Source organism: Suncus etruscus, chromosome 7, assembly GCF_024139225.1.
Source record: "Suncus etruscus isolate mSunEtr1 chromosome 7, mSunEtr1.pri.cur, whole genome shotgun sequence".
In the NCBI taxonomy this organism is placed as follows: Eukaryota; Metazoa; Chordata; class Mammalia; order Eulipotyphla; family Soricidae; genus Suncus; species Suncus etruscus.
The window spans coordinates 97,469,271-97,492,206 of NC_064854.1; the positions used below are offsets into that span (position 1 = coordinate 97,469,271).

Below are 22,936 nucleotides of genomic sequence, written 5' to 3' on the forward strand. Positions count from 1 at the left end.
GAGGACCATATGGGACGCAGGGGGATCGAAATGTGGTCCATCCTAGGCTAGTGCATGCAAGGCAGACGCCTTACCGCTTGCGCCACTGCTCTGTCCCCTCTATAATATTAACTAATGAAAAGCAATTTAAAATAACTGAAAAAGGAAGAAACCCTACCAGGGGTCCTCAAACTTTTTAAACAGGGGGGCCAGTTCACTGTCCTTCAGACTGTTGGAGGGCCAGATTATAGTAAAAACAAAAATTATGAACAAATTTCTTTTTTTTTTTTTTTTTGGTTTTTGGGCCACACCCGGTAACGCTCAGGGGTTACTCCTGGCTATGCGCTCAGAAGTTGCTCCTGGCTTGGGGGACCATATGGGACACCGGGGGATCGAACCACGGTCCGTCCAAGGCTAGCGCAGGCAAGGCAGGCACCTTACCTCTAGCGCCACCGCCCGGCCCCATGAACAAATTTCTATGCACACTGCATATACCTTATTTAGAAGTGAAGAAACAAAATGGGAATAAATACAATATGTAGCCCGCGGGCCGTAGTTTGAGGATCATTGCCCTAGAGAGTGCTCTCTTCTTCTCTAGTCAATCTTCATACTCCAGTCTCCCCTTCTCTTTCTCCTTCTCCCTCCTCCCCCGCCCTAGGGGAAGTCCTCAAGGTCCAGGGAGAAGGTGGCTATATGCTAACCGGAAGCGGGCTCTCACCAGCATCAACCATACTGGCACCCTGATCTTGTTCTGTCAGCCTCCAGGATTATGAGAAAGTTAAATTCTGCTATGTCGGCCAACCAGTGTATATTGCTATGGCGGCCTGGGCTTATGAAGATAGCCCGTCGTAAATGATACTGTGCATATGCTAAAGATAGATATTCTTCTACATAATCTTCCCTAGTTATTTGCTATAAATACATGACATCTAACATCCTATCCAAAGTCAGATTTTCCAGTTGGGGCAAGTGGTAAGGCGTTTGCCTTGCCTGTGCTAGCCTAGGATGGACCACGGTTCGATCCCCCGGCGTCTCATATGATCTCCCAAACCAGGAGCGATTTCTGAGCACATAGCCAGGAGTAACCCCTGAGCTCCCAAACCAGGAGCGATTTCTGAGCACATAGCCAGGAATAACCCCTGAGCGTCACCGGGTGTGGCCCAAAAACCAAAAACCAATTTTTCCCCCTTTATCTGCATTGCTTAGGGCTTGGTTCTGTGCTCAAGAATCGCCCATGGCTGTGCTCCAAGATGATGTGGGACTGTGGGACTCTAGGCCTCCAACCCGGATTGTGCAAGGCAAATGCCTTCAGGCCCAAAAATGTTTTTCTATACTTTAAAAAAAAACTTCAAACATTATCCAGGCAAGATGTGTACATTATATTTAACATTTTTAAAATGTAAACAGTCTTCCTACACACACACGTGAGTCATTGATCATTTTCAAAAGCCCAAGCCACTTTCTACAGTCGGCATTGCCTTTTATGCAAAAGCTAAAATACAGTCTCTGGGGGCCGGAAAGATAGCATGGAGGTAGGGCGTTTGCCTTGCATGCAGAAAGACAGTGGTTCAAATCCCGGTATCCCAGATGGTTCCCCGAGCCTGCCAGGAGCGATTTCTGAGCACAGAGCCAGGAGTAACTCCTGAGCGCTGCCGGGTTTGACCCGAACAAAAAAAAAAAAAAAAAAAAAAACGCTCCGGCCCCAATAAATAAAAATAAAAATACAGTATCTGGAAGTAAGATTTGATCAATATCATATGGCCCCGCCCCTCCACTCCTGGCCCCGCCCCTCCCGTCCCAGTACCGCCCCGCCCACTCCCCCGGCTTTCCGGCAGAGGCCGGAACCAATACCATCGGCTCGCCACGCGACGTGACCCACCCGGACTCGGAAACCCGGAGCGCCGGGCGCGCGCGGACCGTATTCGCCGTCGGCTTCCGGGCGGTTCGTGTTGTGCCGGCGCGGCTAGCCTGGAGTTCACGGCCCTGCCGCCCTCTGTGTGCGCCCAGCTCAGCCGCCGCCATGGGGATCCTTGAGAAGATCTCCGAGATCGAGAAGGAGATCGCTCGCACGCAGAAGAACAAGGGTGAGGGCCTGGGCCAGCGGGGCCTTTCTTCCCGCCCGCCTCAGTTTTCCTGCCTGTAAAATGGGGGTGACGTCTCCAGCGGTAGAGCCGAGGCGGGCTCCGAGACCCTGGAGCTGGGCCAGGCTCCCAAGTGTGTCCCAGGCAGGACCAGGCAGGATGCGGGTCCACCTCTGATCACACTCTGACTCTTCGGAGATCCCATTTCCCTGCCCGACCAGGTGATTAGTAGAGACATAGTATTAGCTGTGATCGGACCCAGAGAGAATTTGAACCTGGGTGGCCTAGTGGTCCCCACTGGGGACCCAGTCCCTGTCTCCTGGGCTAGAAGTCTAGAAGGGTTGCTCACAGGGCTGGAGTCTTAAAGCAGACAGATGCTTCTCAGTAGAGTGGAGTTACTCAAGACTAGTCTGGTGAGCCCAGGTCTGAATCCCTTCTCCTCCACCTAACTACTACTGAGAAATCTTGGAAGACTCTTTGAGCTTCAGTGTCCCATCTGCAACAGGGATAGCCATCTGCCCGCCTCAGCACACAGCTGTGTTAAAGTTAGGTAGTGTTTGCAAAGCATGTGACACATGGCAAGCCCTCAATAAAGTAAACCCTGAAAAAGCAGCTCATAATGATTTCAGATGGTAAGGCTGAATCTGATTCAGAGGAAAAGAGAATGGTGACACCCCAAAGGCTTCCAGGAGGAGGTGGGACTCAAGGGGAGGGTATTCCAGGAAAGGAAGGCTGCTAAGGCAGAGACACAAGCAGGAGAGATTATTGTGAGCATGGTATGTTGGTAGGGTACTGAGAACAGTCTTGATCAGAGGGAGGCCCTGTCTCAAGGAATGTCTTAACTGGCTAGGGTGAGGGATGTTCAGTAACTGACCAGTCCTCTGGGGTTGCAGAAGCAGGAAAAAAGAAATGTTAGGTTCATTGGTCTCAGTGTGTGATCCTCTTTGACTCCATTTAGACATGTAGAAGGTTGAGCATATGGGAGTCTATACTTCATTCATTCTATAAATCTTTATTGAGTCCTACTTTGTGCTAGGCACTTCATGTAAATCAGTGGGTATAGCAGGCACATTCCTGCTCTGGGAGAATTGACACAACACAGTCTAACTTAGTCACTAAGTGAGATAGTTTTAGCCAGCATATTGCCAGAGACAAACCAGTATAACAGAGCGGAAGTGTCAGTCAAGTTAGACCTACTAAGGTGGAATGATCGGAATTGATCATTTTGAGACCTATATAAGAAGGAACCAGCCATGTGGAATTCTGGAAAAGACTATTCCTGGCAGCTAGAACAAAAACTTGTAGGCAGGAACAAATTTGGCATGTTCAAAACAAAAGTCTGGGATCGTAGTCAGTGATGGAGAGATGAGGACCAGTTATGTAGCCTTTTGTAGACTGTGAGAAACTGTTCATTTTGTTCTGAGAGCTGTAGGAATTAGTGAAGGTATTAAGCAGGAAAGAGAAATGGTCTGATTTTTTTATCATTGAGGGGGGGCAGGGTTGGACCATAATTAGTGGCACGAAGGGCTTACTTTTGACTACTCAGGGATTCCTCCTGGCAGGCTCGGGATCATTTGGGGTAGGGGGATCAAATCCATGTTGGCCACATGCAAGGCAAACACCCTACCCACTATACTATTTCTTTAGCACCTGCTTTATTCTTATTCTTTTTTCATTTACATGTTTTAGGTTTTGGTTTATAATCAGCTCTGCCCAAGAGTCCATAGTGTTTGGGAGACCAGGCTTTGTGGGGGAAAACCCAGCTTTCTCCATGTACTCAGCCCATAAAGCTATCTTTTTAATCATCAATTTCTGTTCTAGATGTTCACTCTGGCTTCCCTGTGAAATATAAACTACAGGACTTATGGGTGTATATCAGGGAGGTTTAGAAGAGATCAAAGATGACCACCAGTTTGGCAGGGTAAAAGACAGATGTGAGGGTGCTTAAGACTTGGTCCTTTCCTTCAAAGATGCTCTGAATCTGGAGCTGGAATAACAGGAAGAACTGTGGACCTTGCTGTACTGACCTACCTTATTCTTTTTATGTTTTGACTTGGGAACGATATCTATTGGTGCTCAAGGGCTTCTCCCAATTTAGTGCTGTGGGGGTCACTCTTAGCAGTACTCAGGGGCCCAAAGGGTGCCAGGGATTGAACTGGGGCCTCTCACATGCAAATCATCTACTCCAGCCCTTTGTGCTGTCTCTCTAAGCCTTGAATCCATGTGCTGAACACATATCAGTCCTCAGTCTTTTCTCTCTCTCTCTCTCTCCCTCTTTTTTTTTTTTTTTTATATATTTAGGTTTTTGGGTCAGAAGTCGCCCCTCGGCAGGCTCGGGGGACTATATGGGATGCTTCCGTCCTGTGTTGGCCGCTTGCAGGGCAAACGCCTTACCACTGTGCTATCGCTCCAGCCTCTATCTCAGTCTTTAAGTCTCACTGGAATCAGTGTAGTTCTTGTTGCTATTAATATCTCAGTTTTGCAGTAAGAAATTGATGAACATATTTTATTTTTTCAGGAGCCAGGAATGCTAGTATAATGGATAAGGCACTTGCCCTTGCAGTGGACTTGATTTCTATCCCCAGCATACAGTATGGTTCCCCAAGCCTACCAGGGATTATCCTGAGTTCAGAATTAGGAGTAGCCCCAAGCATCAACAGGTGTGGCCCAAAAACCTCAAAGAAAAATTTTTTTTCTAAATAAAAGGTTCAGTAATAGAAATGGGGATCCACAATCAACATAGGTTCCTTTGGAGGGGCAGGTTTTGAGCCACACATGTTGGTGCTCTTAATAACTCCTGGCTGTGCAGTATTACACTTTTAGGGGTCTTGGAAGGCTAGATGAGATTCCAGAGATGAAACCCGAGTGATCCTGTGTACAAAGCAAGCATCTTACCCATTGTGCTCTCTACCTCCCCCCAAATAGGCTTTTAACCTCTGTAAGGACTCTAGATTGATATATAAGATGCTCCTCAAATGTACTTGTATAGCCCTGAGATGGTAGCATTGGAATGGAGAGTGCAGCGGAATGCAAAGATCCCGAGTTAAGAATGAAAGTCAGAAGTTTTGAAGAAACAAAGAAAGCTACTGGAGCTGAAATAGAGCCAGTAAAAGGGAGAGTGATAGAAGATAAGTTGGAGCAGTGCTAGGGACTCGGGTTACCTGGGGCTCTGATTCTCAGTCCACCACTGATTTAACAGTGAAGACTGTAACACCTTTATTTAGGCAGAAGGGGGTGGCTGTGTGGTTCTTGTTGCTATGTGGTTCTGGATTTCTGACCTAGCACTGTGGCTCTGGGGGAAACCCCTAACCTGACTGCAGAACCTGTTGTTTACCTTCTGTTTTTTGCTTCTATCATTAGCCACGGATATCACCTGGCCTGCTGAAAGCTAAACTTGCAAAATATCGAGCTCAGCTCTTGGAACCATCCAAATCAGCCTCGTCCAAAGGAGAGGGTTTCGATGTCATGAAATCTGGGATGCTCGAGTGGCACTGATTGGATTTCCCTCTGTGGGTAAGGTCAGTCATGGTGGGTATGGGGCCACAGAGAAGGCAGCTGGCTCTCGTCCTTTCAGCACTGCTGTACTGGGGCCTTTCTCATGATCCTCAGTCCTGGAATGGTTCTATCTCTCTTGGTCAGCAGAGCTGAACCCTTCATCCTGACATAGAGATGTTCTTTTTTCTTTCTCAGATATACTCTGCATTTCTGAAGTACTGGTTTACAGACACTGCCAGACTCTTCTGCCCCTGCCTACACAGAACTTCTGTACCCTAGGTGGAAAGGACAGTAAGCCAGGACAGTTACGTCTGTGGTGGGCCAGTGCTGTGGGGTGCATGGGGGGGGGTGTAGATCAGAGGTCCTGAGGAGCCTGCACCAGAGTAGGGCTTCTTTACCTTTTCTACTTGTCACCATTTTCACATAAGGAAGTTTTGGTTCTGGTATTGGTTTTGAAATACCACCGGTGATGTTCAGGCTTTGAGCTTCTGGCTTGCACTCATGCCTGGTGGGGATCAGGGCACCATATAGGGTGCAGGGATCCAACCTAGGTAGGCAGGCACCCTACCTGCTGTACTATCACTCTGGTCTTATGCTCAAGGAAATATTTAAAAAATATTTCTTGATTGAATCACTTTGAGATATAGAGTTAAAAGTTGTTGATGATAGAGTTTCAGTCATACAATGTTCCAATTCCCATTCCTTCACTAGTGTTCATTTCTTGCCACCAATTTCCTTAATTTCTTTCCTGTCCCCATCCCCTTTTCCTACTCCCCACTTCTAATCTGCCTCTATGGCAGAAACTTCTCTCCTTTAAGCACTCAGTTCAAGTTTAGAATAATCATTTTGGACTATTATTGTTATAGTGGTCCCTTCTCTATCCTACCTGCACTCCCCACCCCCTGTTTTACTTGTTTGTTTTTTTGGGCCACACCCAGCAGTGCTCAAGGGTTACTACTGACTCTTCACTCAGGGCTCACTTCTGGCGGAGCATGGGGGACCAATTATATGGGATTAAACCTGGGCCAGCCTCATACAGGGCAAACTCCCACGTGCTCCTGCATCCTATCCATCCAGGTAGAGCAGTTTTTAAATCAATTCTGCTAAAGAAATCTATATTAAACCCATTATTCTGGCCACACACAGAATAAGGTGATAGGAGCTGGATGAGATAGCACAGTCAGTAGGGTGTTTGCCTTGCAAGTGGCCGACCCAGGACCAAAGGTGGTTCGAATCCCGGCATCCATATGGTCCCCTGTGCCTGCCAGGAGCGATTTCTGAGCAGAGAGCCAGGAGTAACCCCTGAGTGCCGCCAGGTGTGGGCCCCCCCAAAAAAAAACAAAACAAAAACAAAAACAAAAAACAGAATAAGGTGATAAATGCCAGGTTTTTAAAATTTTTAAAAAAAATTTTTAGGGCCCGGAGAGATAGCACAGCGTTTGCCTTGCAAACGGCCGATCAGGGACCAAAGGTGGTTGGTTCGGAATCCCGGTGTCCCATATGGTCCCCCCGTGCCTGCCAGGAGCTATTTCTGAGCAGACAGCCAGGAGTAACCCCTGAGCAATGCCGGGTGTGACCCAAAAACAAACAAACAAAAATTTTTTTAATTGGGCCCGGAGAGATAGCACAGCGGCGTATGCCTTGCAAGCAGCCGATCCAGGACCAAAGGTGCTTGGTCTCGAATCCCGGTGTCCCATCTGGTCCCACCGTGCCTGCCAGGAGCTATTTCTGAGCAGACAGCCAGGAGTAACCCCTGAGCACCGCTGGGTGTGCCCAAAAACAAAAAAACAAACAAAAAAAATTTAATTGAATCATCATGAGATACATAATTACAAAGTTGTTCATGATTGAGTTTAAGTCATAAAATGTCCAGCACACCCACCCCTTTGCCAGTGCACATTTCCAGCCACCAATGACCCTAGTTTCCCTCCACTTCCTCTGTCTTCCAACCCCCTCCTCCTGCTCTACAAGATGCCAATTCTTAGGTACTTGCTATAGGACTGTTTTCCCTCTGCTGCTATAATGGATCGGATGGCTTGCACTGGTTCTGCCCCTCTTATTCCTTCCCTATGCATATGTGCATACGGTGAGAATGAATATTACCCTGCATTGTACCATTTTCACCTCACTGTGAACCTTTGTCATGTATGCAGATTAGTTACCTCATCTGTTTTTTTGTTTTGTTTTTGAATTTATTTCAGTGCTCAGGGTTTTCCATGTTAATTCTGGGGATTGAAACCCCATAACCCCCTACATGAAAGGCATCACTCCACCCCTTTGAGCTTGAGCTCTCTCTGGCCCAGCGACTACATCTCTTACAGCCGTCGTCTAGAATCCCATGTCAATCTTGTCAGCCAGCCCCAATTAGTTCTAATTGTGCCTTCAGGGGTTAGCTTGGCTGTCCCAGGCTCTGTGCAACCTCAGTGCTGTTTGCGAACTTTCTTGGGACACAATGTCTTTGCCACAGTAGAAGCTGCTCTTCTGGAGGAAAGGCAATCCTAAAGGTATACATGGAGCTTGTGGGACCTTAAATCCAGTTGTAGCCCCACCCAGTTATCTCCAGAGAAGTACAAACTGACTCCGTCTGGAGATAGCTACAAATATTTTTGGCATCTGCACCTGGCCCTGCAGTGTAACTTGTATTGTTATGCTAGAGCTATATTTCGCTGGGACAAAGGTTCTGCTTCAAAATCATCAGCGATCCTTCCTAAGGGCATGCAAGTGCTTTTTAATTGTCATGAATGCTGAATTCATATGATTTGCAGCATACTGCTTGCCTTTTCCTCTCAGTAATTTATTAGTGTAGGCTCACTACACTAATTACATTTTAGTAATTGTTGAAACCAAGATGGGAAAGTTGTGGTAGATTAAAGTTACAAAGATATTGAGGGGCTGGAGCGATAGTACAGTGAGTAGGCCTTCTGTCTTGCTCGGTGGCCAACTGGGTTCTATACCCAGCATCCTCCTGTGTGCAGAGCCAGGAGTAACCTTTGAACACTGCTGGGTGTGGCTCAGAAACAAAAAAAAAAGGTGGGTTTATTGGTTTTAGCCTTTTCTTTCAAAGTAAAGTACTTTTTAGCCCTGGCCCTCTGGGTCCTATTGGTAATCTTGGCTAGGCTCTTTCCTGTGGGGCTGGGCCTCTTGGAGACTAGTCGGGTTGGAACTGTCCTTCAGGTTTTTCTGAGCAGCCGTTGTTCCTTGTCTCCATAGGTCACCCTCTTTGCCCATACCTGAGGTACTCTGTCCTCATATTTCCAAGTGGTCCCGAAGGAATAGGGGATGGCTCCCCCATTCTGGAATTTTGATATTGAGGATAGGGGAGTAAAGTGTACTCAGCCATTCTGCTTTGTTAGAGAGTCTAGGGCCTTTCAGGCTGGGATAGAGCAAGGGGTTCCCCTTTCCATGCTGCCTCTGCTTGGCCGCTTGGGTTCTGCTTAGAATTTAGTATGCTGTGTCTGATTGTCTTCCTTAAATCCCTCAGAGCCCTGAGACATAGGGACCAGGTGACAAATGAGTATAGAATTGACAAACTGTATATTGGGGCCGGAGAGATAGTATGGAGGTAAGGCGTTTGCCTTTCATGCAGAAGGATGGTGGTTCCAATCCCGGCATTCCATATGGTCCCCTGTGCCTGCCAGGGCGATTTCTGAGTGAAGAGCCAGGAATAACCCCTGAGCGCTGCCAGGTGTGATCCCCCAAAAAAGTATTTGTATATTGTAAATATTTTTTTTTTTTTTTTTTTTTTTGGTTTTTTTGGGCCACAACCCGGTGACGCTCAGGGTTACTCCTGGCTATGTGCTCAGAAGTCGCTCCTGGCTTGGGGGGACCATATGGGACGCCGGGGGATCGAACCGCTGGTCCGTCCTAGGCTAGCGCAGGTAAGGCAGGCACCTTACCTTTAGCGCCACCGCCCGGGCCCCTATATTGTAAATATTTTTACCTCAATAAAGTGCTTTAAAAATTATTATTGTGTGCAACTGGTACCCAGACTTTGCAACAGTGGTCCTTAAACTTTTTTTTTTTTTTTTTTTTTTTTTTGTGGTTTTTGGGTCACACCCGGCAGTGCTCAGGGGTTATTCCTGGCTCCAGGCTCAGAAATTGCTCCTGGCAGGCACGGGGGACCATATGGGACGCCCGGGATTCGAACCGATGACCTCCTGCATGAAAGGCAAACGCCTTACCTCCATGCTATCTCTCCGGCCCCGATCCTTAAACTTTTTAAACAGGGGCCAGTTCACTGTCCCTCAGACCGTTGGAGGGCCGGACTATAGTAAAAACAAAAACTATGAAAAAGATTCCCATGCACACTGCATATATCTTATTTGAAGTGAAGAAACAAAATGGGAAACAAATACAATATGCAGCCCATGGGCTGTAGTTTGAGGACCACTGCTTTGCAATGAGGATGCCTGGCTTCTAACCTTGGCACCACAAGATCCCCTAAGAATTGCCTAGAGTTAACTGAGTACCAGATCAGGTGTAAAACCTGAGCACTACTGGCTGTGGAAGGGTCTGTACCCAATAATATCCCTAAATAATCATTTATAGATCAAGGATATACTCAATTGTTAAGCACTGGCTTTGCATGTGTGAAACCCTGGGTTCAGCCCCAGTGCTGCTGAATCAATATAGCATGTGACAATAACAGTTAAGCAAGAATCTCCCCTTCTAGTCCATCTGCTCTGATACTTTATGAAGTTTGAAAAGGGCTGTTTCAGAATTTTTTTTTTTTTTTGGGGTCACACCCGGCGGTGCTCAGGAGTTACTCCTGGCTGTCTGCTCAGAAACAGCTCCTGGCAGGCACGGGGGACCATATGGGACACCGGGTTTCGAACCAAGCACCTTTGGTCCTGGATCGGCTGCTTGCAAGGCAAACGCCGCTGTGTTTCAGAATTTTTATCTCTTGGTTTTACCTTATATGATGAAGTTTCTTGCCCAGGGTCTCCCACAGGGGCAAGAGTATAGGTCCCCTATTCCCTACCAACCCATCCCCACAGTGCATACTCAGATCCTCCCCACTCCTTCCCTCAGATGTCTTTCCACTCTTCACAGTGAGATCTCCCCCAAGCTTGCTTTGTCTAGGGAGGGTCACTTATTCTCTGGTGCCCAGGAGAGTTGGAGCATTTAAAGGGCTCAGGGAAGGGCAAACTGCTTAGAAAGTCTGACTATGAGTTCACCCAGACACTCAGATACAACAGAACCACATTCCTCTCACTGAACCAAGGTGACTTTACCAGCTGTTTTTCTCTTCACACCTTCCTGAATCACCCCTAGAGGATGAAGGGGTTTCCCTGCTGCCTATAGCCTCTGAGGAAGCAGGACAGGACCCCTCACTGCAGTGATCTTTCTCTCCTAGTCCACCTTCCTGAGTCTCATGACCTCCACAGCCAGTGAAGCTGCATCCTACGAGTTCACCACCCTGACATGTATCCCCGGGGTCATTGAGGTAACTTGGATTCACCAAGATCTTAGTGGGGAGGGGTGCTGTGTTGTTGTGTCTTTGTGGGTATGTGGGTATGTGGAGGTTTGGGCTCCAGAATTACCGAAAAACCTGGGGTTTTGGGATCCCAAGAGGTTCCAGGAATCAGGCCAGTGTCTGCTGTCCTTCTATGCTCTGCATCCCCATTCCACCCCAGTTTGAGTCACTCACTCTGTTTATCTTGATTTTCATTCCCCATGAAGCTTTGGGGTCCTGTAGTTCGAGTTCTAGAATCTGGAGGCTCCCACAGTGAAGCAGAGCTTTTCTCTTCAGCAATGTACCTTTTGTTTGGGGCCACACCAAAAGTAAGCCATGGCTTACTCCTAGCTCTGTGCTCAGGGATCACTCCTGGCAGGACCAGTGGCCCATTTTGGGGTGCTGGAGAGCAAATGCAGGTGGGCCACATACAAGTCAAGGAAGCACCTTGCCTTGCTATACTATCATTTCAGCCTTTCAGTAGGCTTGTTTTTACTCAGGAGTCCAACCCCACATGCTTCTTCTGCTTGCAGCGAGTAGCATGGCTTAGATTCAGCCCTAGAGGCCATCTCAGGTGTCCCATACCCTCAACTGCAGGGCACTATTGGCACACTGGGTCCTGAAACCCTCCTGGGGGGGGGGACTCCCACCTGCTTAACTTTCTTTCCTTCTTCATCTCAGTATAAAGGTGCCAACATCCAGCTTCTGGACCTTCCTGGAATCATTGAAGGAGCAGCACAAGGTACGAGATAGAAAGGGGACATGCTAGAGTTTTGCCCCAGGACCCCCACCCACCCCAGACCCCTGTAAGGTTTGGCCTCACTCTGGGAACTGGATGCTGCTGTTGGATGTGTATGGGGACTTCAAAACCCCTTCCAAACTCATTGCTCTGGCCTCAGGGTCTCTGGCTTCTTAGGGCCCTGGGAGATGCCCTATCCCCTCCCTAAGTCAAGGGCACTAAGAGAGGGAGCTGATCTGCCCAAGGCTGACCTGGCAGACTTGAGCTCCCATTTTACTCCAGTACATGAGCTGTCAGAACAGCCCACACTTCCAGAGAGGCCCTGCCTTTGTTATTGTATGTAGTGAGATGAGCACCAACCTGGGTTTTCAGGTTGTAGCACATAGCTACATGGTCTAGCATTTGCCAAGGGCCGATTCTTTGTTGACCCATACCTCAATGTCTTAGCAGGAGGCTAGAGAAGAGTACTATGGCAAGTGCTTGCCTTGCACATAGCCAACCTGGATTTAATCCCTGCATCCCTATGGTCCCCCACGCTCTGCCAGGAATAAGACCTGAACACTGCTGGGTGTGGCCCCCTAAAACAAAGAAGGGCCAGAGTGATAATACGGCTTAGGGAGGGCATTTGCCTTGTATGCAACCAACCCGAGTTTGATCTCCAGCATCGCAAATGCTCCCTCAGGCTCCACCAAGAGTGATCCCTAATGGAGAGCCAGGAGGCCAGGAGTAAGCCCTAAACATCACTGGGTATGGCACAAAAAAAAAAAAAAAGGAAAAAAGTTTCAAATTACTCAACAGATTTGGGAGTATGGTTAGAAGAGTAAAGGGGAGAGGGGGGCATATCCCCATTTCATAGTCCCATCCTGCCTCTGTCGGAGAGGGAGGGTTTCCCTTCCCCTTCTATCTGTTTTTCTTTTTCTTTTTTTTTTTTTTTTTTTGAGTTTTTGGGCCACACCTGGCTTTGATCCCAGAAATTACTCCTGGCAGCCTCGAGGAACCATAGGTTCGTTCAAACCTAGGTCCATTCCAGGTCGGCTTCTGCTATGCTATCACTCTCCCCTCCCCCCCTTGCCTATTTTTCTGTGCCCTATCATTCTGATCCCTGATAGCTTGAGCTAGGATGTGAGTTAAGTTAGACTCCCAGGAACTTGCTGTCCAGCCAGCAATTTGGGAACTTAGAGATCGGCTGATCCTGTGAGGAAGCCCTGGCCAGCGATCTTCTCCAGGTCTGATTAGCAGAGGAAGAGGAAGAGGAACACACTCACACCACCTGGTTTCTCATTCTGCAGCTTTGCTACCCAACTTCTGGGATGTGACATAGTGCTAAACTTCTCTGGTCTGCTACTATGTGGCAGATTCTAAAGTACCTCCTTCTGTAAATTCACATCCCTGTAACATGCTCCCTTTGGATGAACATATGTGGTGCTAGGGTTTGAACCCAGGTGGGCCATGTGCAAAACAAGTGCCCTATCTACTATCTGATCATTCCAATTCCTAGAGAACAATTTGAGGGGCAGGTAAGGAAATGGTGGTGATGGGGTGAGAGGATTCATTCTTCCTGCAGGGAAACCACATTCCTTTTCCAACAAATCTGGAGATCAGTGAATGGGTTAGAGAAGAGTGCTAGAGAAAATACCAGCCCAAAGACCACAATCATAATATAGTAGGAAGGGCATTTGCCTTGCATGTGACTGACCCACATTCAATCCCTGTACCTCATATGGTGTCCCGAGCACACCAGGAGTAATTAAAAAAAAAAAAAAAAAAAAAAAAAAAAGGAAGGGGGCCAGAGTAATAGCACAGCAAGTAGGAAGTTTGCCTTGCATGCAGCTGACTCTGGTTTGATCCCCAGCATCCCATATGGTCCCCCGAGACTGCCTGGAGCAATTTCTGAGTGCAGAGCCAGGAGTAACCCCTGAGCATCTCCCAAAAAACACAGAAAAGGAAAGGACAGAAGGGAGAGAGATACAGTGGGGTAGAGAGAGAAAGAAGGAAGGAGGGAGAGAATGGGGAAAAAAGGAAGGAAGGAAGAAAGGGGCTGGAGCAGTAGCACAGCTGATAGGGCATTTGCCTTGTACTCAGCCAAACCGGGTTCAATCCTCAGCATCCTATATGGTTCCCCAAGCCTACCAGGAGTAATTTCTGAGTGCAGAATCAGGAGTAACACCTAAGTACTGCTGGGTATGGTCCAAGAACAGAAAGAAAATGAAGAAAGGAAAAGAAAAGAGGGCCGGGGCCGGAGAGATAGCATGGAGGTAAGGCGTTTACCTTTCATGCAGAAGGTCATTGGTTCGAATCCCGGCGTCCCATATGGTCCCCCGTGCCTGCCAGGAGCAATTTCTGAGCACGAAGCCAGGAAAAAACCCTGAGCACTGCCGGGTGTGACCCAAAAACCAAAAAAAAAAAAAAAGATGGCCGGAGTGATAGCATAGCAGTAGGGCATTTGCCTTGTATGCAGTCGACCTTGGTTCCATCTTCAGCAGATGATCCCATGAGTGCCAGGAATGATTTCTAAGCACAGAGACAGGAATAACCCCTGAGCACCACTGGGTGTGGCCAAAAAGGAAAGAAAATCCTAACCACAGGGTAGCCCCTGACAAAAGCCACAGTGGGTAGGCAGAATTCTGGGGTATTGTGGGCTGATGATAGGGACCTTGTCATGTCACTTTCCTCCTATCCAGGCAAAGGCCGTGGCCGGCAGGTGATTGCTGTGGCGCGCACAGCTGATGTTGTCATTATGATGCTGGATGCCACCAAGGGAGAGGTGCAGAGGTGCGTGGTGGTGGTGGGGTGGCAGCTTTGGCAAGAGCTGGCCCATGTGTTGGGGGTGATCTCAAGTCATGGCACTAACACATATGGTAATAGCTGCTGTGCCTCTTAGTGCCCAATAGGCACTTGAGTGTGGGAATAATGGCAAGGACCATCACAGACTCAACTCGACACAAATGGCCCAGAACATCCATTACAGGCACATGTCCAGTAAAGTTGTTTGAGGGCAAGAAACATCCCAGCGGGCCCGGAGAGATAGCACAGCGGCGTTTGCCTTGCAAGCAGCCGATCCAGGACCAAAGGTATTTCTGAGCAGACAGTCAGGAGTAACCCCTGAGCACCACCGGGTGTGGCCCAAAAACCAAAAAAAAAAAAGAAAAAAAAAAAGAAACATCCCAGCAACTCACGTTTTCCAGGACTCATGTGGCCTGGATCTGGCTCCGGCTCCCCAGAGGCCTGGGGTTCTAGGTCTTTCTCCACTGGCTCTGTCCCTTGCATGAACTTTCATCCCTCAAGGTCCTGCCCCTTTTCCCTCAATCCTGCCACCCTATGTTATTGGGGAGGGACATTCCAGGGATCTGTAGGAATTGGGGAATCTGGGTCCTGGATGGTAGGTTCTTTCCATGTAACTTGGCAACATCAGGCATCAGTGAAGGCTTATGGAAACTTTCTAGGTCTCTGTTGGAGAAGGAGCTGGAGTCAGTTGGCATTCGCCTCAACAAGCACAAACCCAACATCTACTTTAAGGTGAGGTCCTTGTACCTGTGGACAGTCACACAGGCAGTTGTTTTCTTGTTGGCCAACAGAGATCTTCCTTCCTCTTTCCTCCAGCCCAAGAAAGGAGGTGGCATCTCCTTTAACTCCACCGTCACACTGACTCAGTGCTCAGAAAAGCTGGTGCAGCTGATCTTGCATGAGTATAGTATCCTTCCAGAAAGAGCAGGCAGCTCCCTCAGGACAGGATCCCTGGGGATGCAAGGAACTGTATCCAGGTACTTTTTGTGTCTCTGGCTCCCAGCTCCCTGGCCCTAGGCGGCTGTCTCAGGAATGCTTCCTGGCTCCTTGCTTGACTGAGCTTTGTAATAGCCAGTTCCCTGTGGCAGGCAGAGGAGATGGTGGGGGGACATGCCCTTTGTGGCTTATGAAGACACCACTGAAGTTCTGTTGGGGGGACTGTTGCAGCTGAGTTTAGTGAGGAGACAGGGTTCAGCAGTGCTTTTATAGTCAACTCTGGAACCCTCTGAGGCACTTGGAGGTTCTGGCAAGTTCAGTTTTACTGCTGAACTAAAGATTGAGATGGATAAGTTTTGGGTTTTTGCCACATTCAACTGTATTCAGGGCTGACTTCTGGCTCTGCACTCAGGATTTACTCTTGGCAGGGGACCAGTTGGGTTGCTGGGATCCAATCCAGAATGCCTCGTGCAAGGCAGGCACCCAACTATTGCTCTGGACCATGGATGGATATATTCATATATTGTGGTTCCTATGCAGGTGCTCGGAGGGTTGAGTGGTGTGGGAAATTAGTAGGCTTTAAAATCTTGTAAAATACAAAATAAAACTCACAAATAGGTAAATTCCGCAGTCCCTTTCCTGGCATTTCAGAGCCTCCTGTAAGAGCCCTAAAGATCTGCTGAGACACAGGTTACCCTTAATTCAAGTCCCCAGAGATCTTCAATGCAGAAGTGCTCTTCCGAGAAGATTGCTCCCCAGATGAGTTCATCGATGTTATCGTGGGCAACCGGGTGTACATGCCCTGCTTGTATGTAAGTGGACCTAACCCTACTCCCATGCCCATATGTTATGGGAGGCAAGGAGAGGCCTTCCATGGATAGAACCAAGCAGAAGGCATGCTTCTGTGAAGAAAAGAACCTGGAATCATCAGCCCCACTCACCCTTTCCTCCAGTGTCAGTTTGAATCTTGGCAGACATTTCTAGCTTGGTGCTGGGGTTCAAGCCTCCTGGGGGTGTTGGCAGCTCTAGGCCCTTTGGTCTATTTTTTTCCTTAAGGCAGTGTGGGGGATGGGAAGTACTGATTGCATCAGCAACCAGCCTCCCACCTTAGTGTCTTGACTGGCTGTAGCAAGGCTGTTGGAGGAGTGGGGAGAACTGGGTCTTTCCCTTTACTTTTTTGTTCTTAATCTTTCCCAACACCCACCTTCAGTTTCAATTTTAGGTTTACAACAAAATTGACCAAATTTCCATGGAAGAAGTGGACCGCCTGGCTCGTAAACCCAACAGTGTTGTCATCAGGTAAGGTTTTGTGCTGCTCTGGTGTCCATTGTCCATGCGACCTTCAGCCAGGTCTGCCAGCTTTGGAGTCAGGCCCAGGATGGAGGATACCTTCTGAACTCCTGCCACTTTGGCCTCATCTCCCCTGAACCAGCATGGGCAGAACAGGGACAGGGTTGGGGGCTGGTGAAGAAAACAGGATTTCATCATTGTGGTAAATGATCAGGAATGGTTATGGATCCCTAGCTTCATAGTTTATCACGTCCCCCAGTAGACCCCAAAGTGTCCACTGACTCTCCTGACACTCTCTAGAAAACATCTACTGAGGATAGGTTCCCAGTCTCCTTAGACTCTGCGGCCTGCTCTGGTTCCCATGACTTGTTCACCAGCCCGTGGGTTCTGCTTTTAGGTGGGCACAGATTTGTGTATTCCCTGTGCTTGTGTTTTAGCTGGAGCAAGATGCTCAGAGCCCAGGTTGGGTTGACTATGCCAGTGATGGGGAGGGGCCCCAGGTTTAAGTGCAAGAATTTCTGGCTAGTGCCAGTGGCTGTAGGCAGCAGCAGAGCAGTGCCCACTAAGTTCATTATCCCATTCTTAGAGTGGAAGAGTTTGCCACCCTGTCTTATGGCAGCTCTCGAAGTCAGAATGCCCTGCATGTCCACCGACAGCACTGATCCAGTTGGTACTTGAGGGGAAATCCACATCAACTGGCCCTGCATTCTTATAGGAGGGGCTTCCATCGTGTTTGGAACCTTGTGCACCCCAAAAAAGCACAGCTGTGACCCAGGAGAAAGGGAAAGCTCTTCATCAAAATAGACAACTAGAGGTGCTAGCCTGCTAAGGAAGCTGCAGACGTGGTTCTCACAGGACATCAATTGGGCCACACTGACCTGGGTGCCTTTGTCTGGCTGGAGGGAGACTCTCCTCTACCCCAGAGAGATAATAGGGCCCCAGCCCTGGGCCCAGGGGCTCCCCAACTGACCATCTCCCCTTTGCAGCTGTGGCATGAAGCTGAACCTGGACTACTTGCTTGAAATGCTTTGGGAGTATTTGGCCCTGACCTGCATCTATACCAAGAAGAGAGGACGTGAGTTGGGGCCTAAGAAACTGCTTCAGGGCCCAGGGCCCACCACCTGAAACAGCTTATCTTTCCTCTCCTGAGCTTTTCTTCCATCTTAGAGTTTGCACTACCCTCCAACCCAGCCAAGAGAGCGAAGTTTAGGAAGATCGATCTAGAAAGTGACCTGGGAAGCTGTGGGTGTGGGTGGGAGAGCGCAGTGAGATAGAGGCTTTCCTAGAGTTCAGAGACACTTGATCTTGTCAGCAGAGGAGACAATGTGGCAGTCTGACTTGAAGACTCCCAGCTGTCACAACTTGCCAGTAAAATCCAAATGTCCCACTTGACTTACCTTACTTGGGGTTCTCAAGGTGACAGTTGGAATCCCAGACTTAGGTTTTACTTTGGTTGCTCCTTCATTAAGGTGGAAGTTTTAGAACATAGTGCGGGATGGGTAGCAAGAGTGGCACATAGCCAAGGAAGCATGATGTCAAGGCAGGCCAGAGTGCCTCAGTCCCCTCATAGGAACACACAGGGAATATGGGACTCTGACCATGCTTGGCTGCTCTGCCCCCATTACCCCATCTCTCCCTACACAGAGAGGCCAGACTTCACAGATGCCATCATCCTCCGGAAAGGGGCCTCTGTGGAGCATGTGGTGAGTAATTGAGGCTTACTCAGACCTCGCTGGATGGGCGGTGGGAGTGCAGCCTAAAAGTCTCTGGCCTTCGCTGTCTCTGAGGTTACAGATCCTAGAACTGGATGCCTTAGGTTGCCTCTCAAACCCTTTCCATCTACATGTGGAGCCTCCATTCCTTCCCTGTCAGAGATGGATGCTACTCCTATCCCCTGGCAGTTGGCCATGTGAGGTACTAGGGTGCTGCCTGGCCCTGGGCAAGTGTCCACCAAGTAGTGGTCACAATGTCCAGTGGCTTCTGAGACATGTGAGGATGTGATGTTCCAGGTCCAGTCCCATTTTCTCATGCTGGTAGGGTTCAAAATTGTCATCTCCCTTGTTATTAATGCCTACGGCCTGCTCAGGCTCCCATTGTGCCTACAGTGTGACCTGCCCTTTTCTGCTCTCATATCCTGACACCCCCAGCCCAGGGTTGGTTCTCCATGCTTCCGATACCCAATACATGTATATTGTGCTTCAGTTCCCCCCTCCCCAAAAGGAGCTTGCCAGCAGAACAGGAGCAAGCAGGAGAAGGTGTTCTAGGAACTGTAGGTGCAAAGGCTCAGAGGCAGGAGCCAGAGTGAGGGGTTGCTGGCTATTGTCATGTGGGACTTGGTGGGTCAGAGGCAGTATGTGCTAGAACCACAGGAGAAGGAGAGTCCAGCAGAGTCAAGAGGGACTCCGAGGGTCTTATTCCAGGGCCTGGACTTCGTCTTCAGGGATTCCCTCCTTCCCAACTGGGTGACCCACAGATGCCTTTCTCCCAGGGCACCTGCTCCCAGATGTCTTAAATGTTGGTAGCTAAACTGAGATTCTACCGTAGCTCCCCATTTATTATAAACTAATCTTGTGCCTCAACTTCTTCAGCAGGGGTCAACCCAGGTTCTGCTTTATCCAGTGAGAACCAACAGTCTGGCCTGCAGGGATCATGGGCTATCATATCAGAGAACTTGACGGGGCCTTTAGGAGTGACAGGTTGGGTGGCCTCTGAGGAGCAGCAGTCTTCCCCTGCCCCAACAATATGCTCTCTCGCTGTTTCATGAAAGCCTCCTCTCATGGAGACACAAGTACAGACAGAGCCACAGAATGAGCTGCAGGGTAAATGGCTCCTCTTTGTACTGCCTAACTTTAATGTCAGTGGGATATGGAGAGGCCTATGACACAGTGGAGCATACATACCTCATCTGTTTCAGGGGCCTAAACATAACCAAGTAATGCTGTATGCATGGATGCTAAGAGAATACCTGCCACTGGGATTCTGCTCTGTTGACTTTGCCCCATAGGTTTTGTTATTTTTGGGCAAATTGAAATGTAAAGTCCCTATCCATACCAGATCTGGCTTTGGGGACATTAGATTTCATTCAGTTCTAGCAAATATTGAATGTTGGGATAGATTGGGTGGGTATCTGTACATCTGTCCTTGTCACTGGTGACAGCTCCTGCTTCATGGCTCCTTTTTCAACCTTAGATCTGGTCAGCCTTGCCTTCAGTTACACTTGAAAATTGTCTTTTTGTGTGTTTTGGACCACACTGTCATGTTCAAGCTGTTCCCAGTGTAGTGCCCAGGAGTCGTTCCTGGTAGCTCTGGTAGCTCTTTGGTTACTGTCTGGACTCCTGCAAAGCAGGCACTCCAGTCTACTGAGCTCTCTTCTCCAGAGAAATGATCTTGCAAGTTTGACCTGGGCTGTCCGTTTCACACCAGCCCAGCTGATAATTAGAAGGGGCAACTAAGGTAGGAACATGTATCTAATTCCAATGGTTTCTCTACTTCATTCCCAAGCACAGCCTGGAAAGGTGTCTTTTTCTCTCCCCCAATCACCTGCACCTCACCCAGCCATCATGAGGCAGCCTGAAGTCCACATTCTCTGGAAGAGCCAGCCACCCCTCCAAAGTCTTCTGCTCCTAAAAATCCAGGAGTGCCTATTCATGTGCCTATCATGGGGTGGGGCTGGGAGCCATGATGTGCAGGAGGTGAGACTTTGAGCAGAAGACTCCAGCTTGAAGCAGTTGAAGGGGTTTCTGTCAGGGCTATGGTTTGGGCAGATCGACAGAGGACAGTTAACAGCTGGATCAAGGACCTTTCCGGTTATTTTCCTGACTGAGGCACACTTAAAAGTAGAGCATGAGAACATTTGCTAGGCTGTGTGTAGCCAAGCATGTGCCCTGCAGTGCACATGCCCATGCTGGGGAGTATGTGTTACAGGCTGGTATGGAATCTTACCCTACTGTCTCGTTTTCCTTTATCCTCCAGTGCCATCGCATCCACCGTTCCCTCGCCAGCCAGTTCAAGTATGCCTTGGTGTGGGTGAGTCTATACGAGGTGGGCCTGGCTTGGATCTAGAACAGTCCCTGGGTTCTATGGCAGAGCGAAGTGTCTGCCCCTCTCTTCAGCATCCTGTCCTTCTGTGTGGGAACCAACACATGTGTGCATGCACCCTGCTCGTAGAATGTGTGTCTTGAGGGGGCTAGGCCCTACCTCTGTTTTTCATGCATGGCTATGCACGGAATAGTCCTTCTCTCTGAAGCCTGTGGGTTGCCATTCCTGGGTTTCCTTTGGACTCTCATCCTCACCCTCACACCTCCTTTCCTCTGGTGGCTGTAGTGGCTAATACATCCTTCTGTCTGTATTTTTCACCCAGGGCACTAGCACCAAGTACAGTCCACAGCGGGTGGGTCTGACTCACACTATGGAGCATGAGGACGTCATCCAGATTGTCAAGAAGTAGTCTCTTCTGTTAAACTCCCCCATCTGTCTTCTTTCTGTGTGGAGTTGAACACAGTAGGAGCTACCCAAGCCCAAACAAGAAAAATACAAGCCCGCTTCATGAAAGGGCCCTCAAAAATATCTCCTGTTTGCAGAAGTTTCTTCAGTGGGTCTATGAAGAGTGTGTTGGGGCAGAGGGACGAAATGGGGAGGCTGGGGCAGCATTTCCACAGAGGAATTAGATGGGGGTTCTGAGTTTGGTGCTCTCAACCTGCATCTCGCTGAAGAAGTAATCTGTGCCACTACACCCCGCCTCCCAGAACCTCCTTCGAAGGCATGGCTGAGCTGGGGTGCACATTGGCTTACCTGACTCCCAGGAGGTAGCCGATATTTCTGTGGGGGCATCTTAGTTCCCCAGGTTCGCCAGCTTCTCTGGCACTCAAAAAGTGACTCCCAGGATGAAAGGCCATTCCAATACAAGCTGAGGACTGGCCTGGTGGAAATCAGAGGTCAGCAGCTTTCGACTCAGCTCAGACCCTGTGCAGATATTTTAATGGAGGACTTTGAAGCTTGTGTTCTGTGGTTTTGTTTTTGTTGTTGTTTTGGCTTTTGGAGCACACCTGTGGTGCTCAGGGGTTACTCCTGGCTCTGTGTTCAGAAATCACTCCTGGCAGGCTCGAGGGACTATAAGGGATGCCAAAGATCAAACCCAGATCAGCCACATGCAAGGCAAATACCCTATCTACTATGCTGTTGCTCCCAGCCCTGGCTCTCTGTTTTTTTTTTTTTTTTCTCTAAGCCTCCATTCTCTCAGTTCTTTCTCAAATAAAGGTAAAATAATTCCTGTTCAGGCTAAGGAGAATTTGTATGTATCTGCTGAGCTCAGTTTTCAGGTTTGATCAGAGTGAGAAGAATATGAGCAGTCCCAGTCCTAGGGTATATGGGAGATTGTAGGATCTTCTGGAGTGAAATCTGCTGGGGAGGGGGGGCTTTCAGGGGCAGTCATGGGCACTATATATGGCACCTCCCAATGCCAGGCCTGACTGCCAGTGGGTGGGCAATCTTCCCTGCAGTGACAGGATAGCCTCAGGAGGTGGGAGATGGGAGCAGGTTTCCTGTGCCTCTGCTACCTCCTATCCACAACCACAGGTCTGTGCACAGCATCCACCTTCTACCAGTTAGTGCTGAGCTGGGATTTGAACCCCAAACAAGCTCCTGAGCAGGAAGGTTTCTAGTGAGACCTAACTTTGGGGGAAGAATGCTTCTTTTTCTCTGAGACTGCCAGGTACTGGGCTGCAGGAGTCTGAAGCACTCCCTGTGGGGTCTATGGACCAACCTGGAATGTAGAACAGGACCACTGCCCAGCTCTCCAGGCTGTCCCCCACTCCTCTGTCACCTGCTCAGGCTTCTTTCCAGAGACAAAACAGGAATAATAGACATCATCAAATATGCATGGGCCACAGGCGGCCAGCGTGGTGGGCTGGGCCTCTTTCCCTACAACACTGGGCTGCTCTGCTGAGCCAGCCATGCTCCTGGAGCCAGCCACAGGACCCCCATTAGGCGGTATGCAGATAGGAAGCAGGCCACAGAACCCAGGTAAGGAGATTCTAAACCCAGATCCTTGGGGTCTGCCACTAACATCACTGTGCCCCTGCCCCTAGGTTGCAGGGAGAGGCAGAGGACAGCTGGGTTGTTGCCCATAACTTCAGAGCTGTCTTCAGGGCTTAAGTTTCTTCAATATATAAGGTGGGC

General features: G+C 49.0%; 1 protein-coding gene across 1 annotated transcript; it reads left to right on the plus strand.

Moving 5' to 3' along the window:
- Positions 1 to 1,897: 1,897 nt before the first annotated feature.
- Positions 1,898 to 22,046, plus strand: DRG2 (developmentally regulated GTP binding protein 2). Its single transcript, XM_049777021.1, is given in 15 exon segments — positions 1,898 to 2,063; positions 2,143 to 2,144; positions 5,421 to 5,532; positions 5,535 to 5,578; positions 10,912 to 11,001; positions 11,692 to 11,752; positions 14,431 to 14,521; positions 15,193 to 15,265; positions 15,350 to 15,440; positions 16,184 to 16,281; positions 16,692 to 16,768; positions 17,746 to 17,834; positions 18,404 to 18,462; positions 20,732 to 20,785; positions 21,120 to 22,046. Coding segments are annotated over 15 exon segments (1,092 nt in total). The 5' UTR covers positions 1,898 to 1,999; the 3' UTR covers positions 21,207 to 22,046.
- Positions 22,047 to 22,936: the final 890 nt, after the last annotated feature.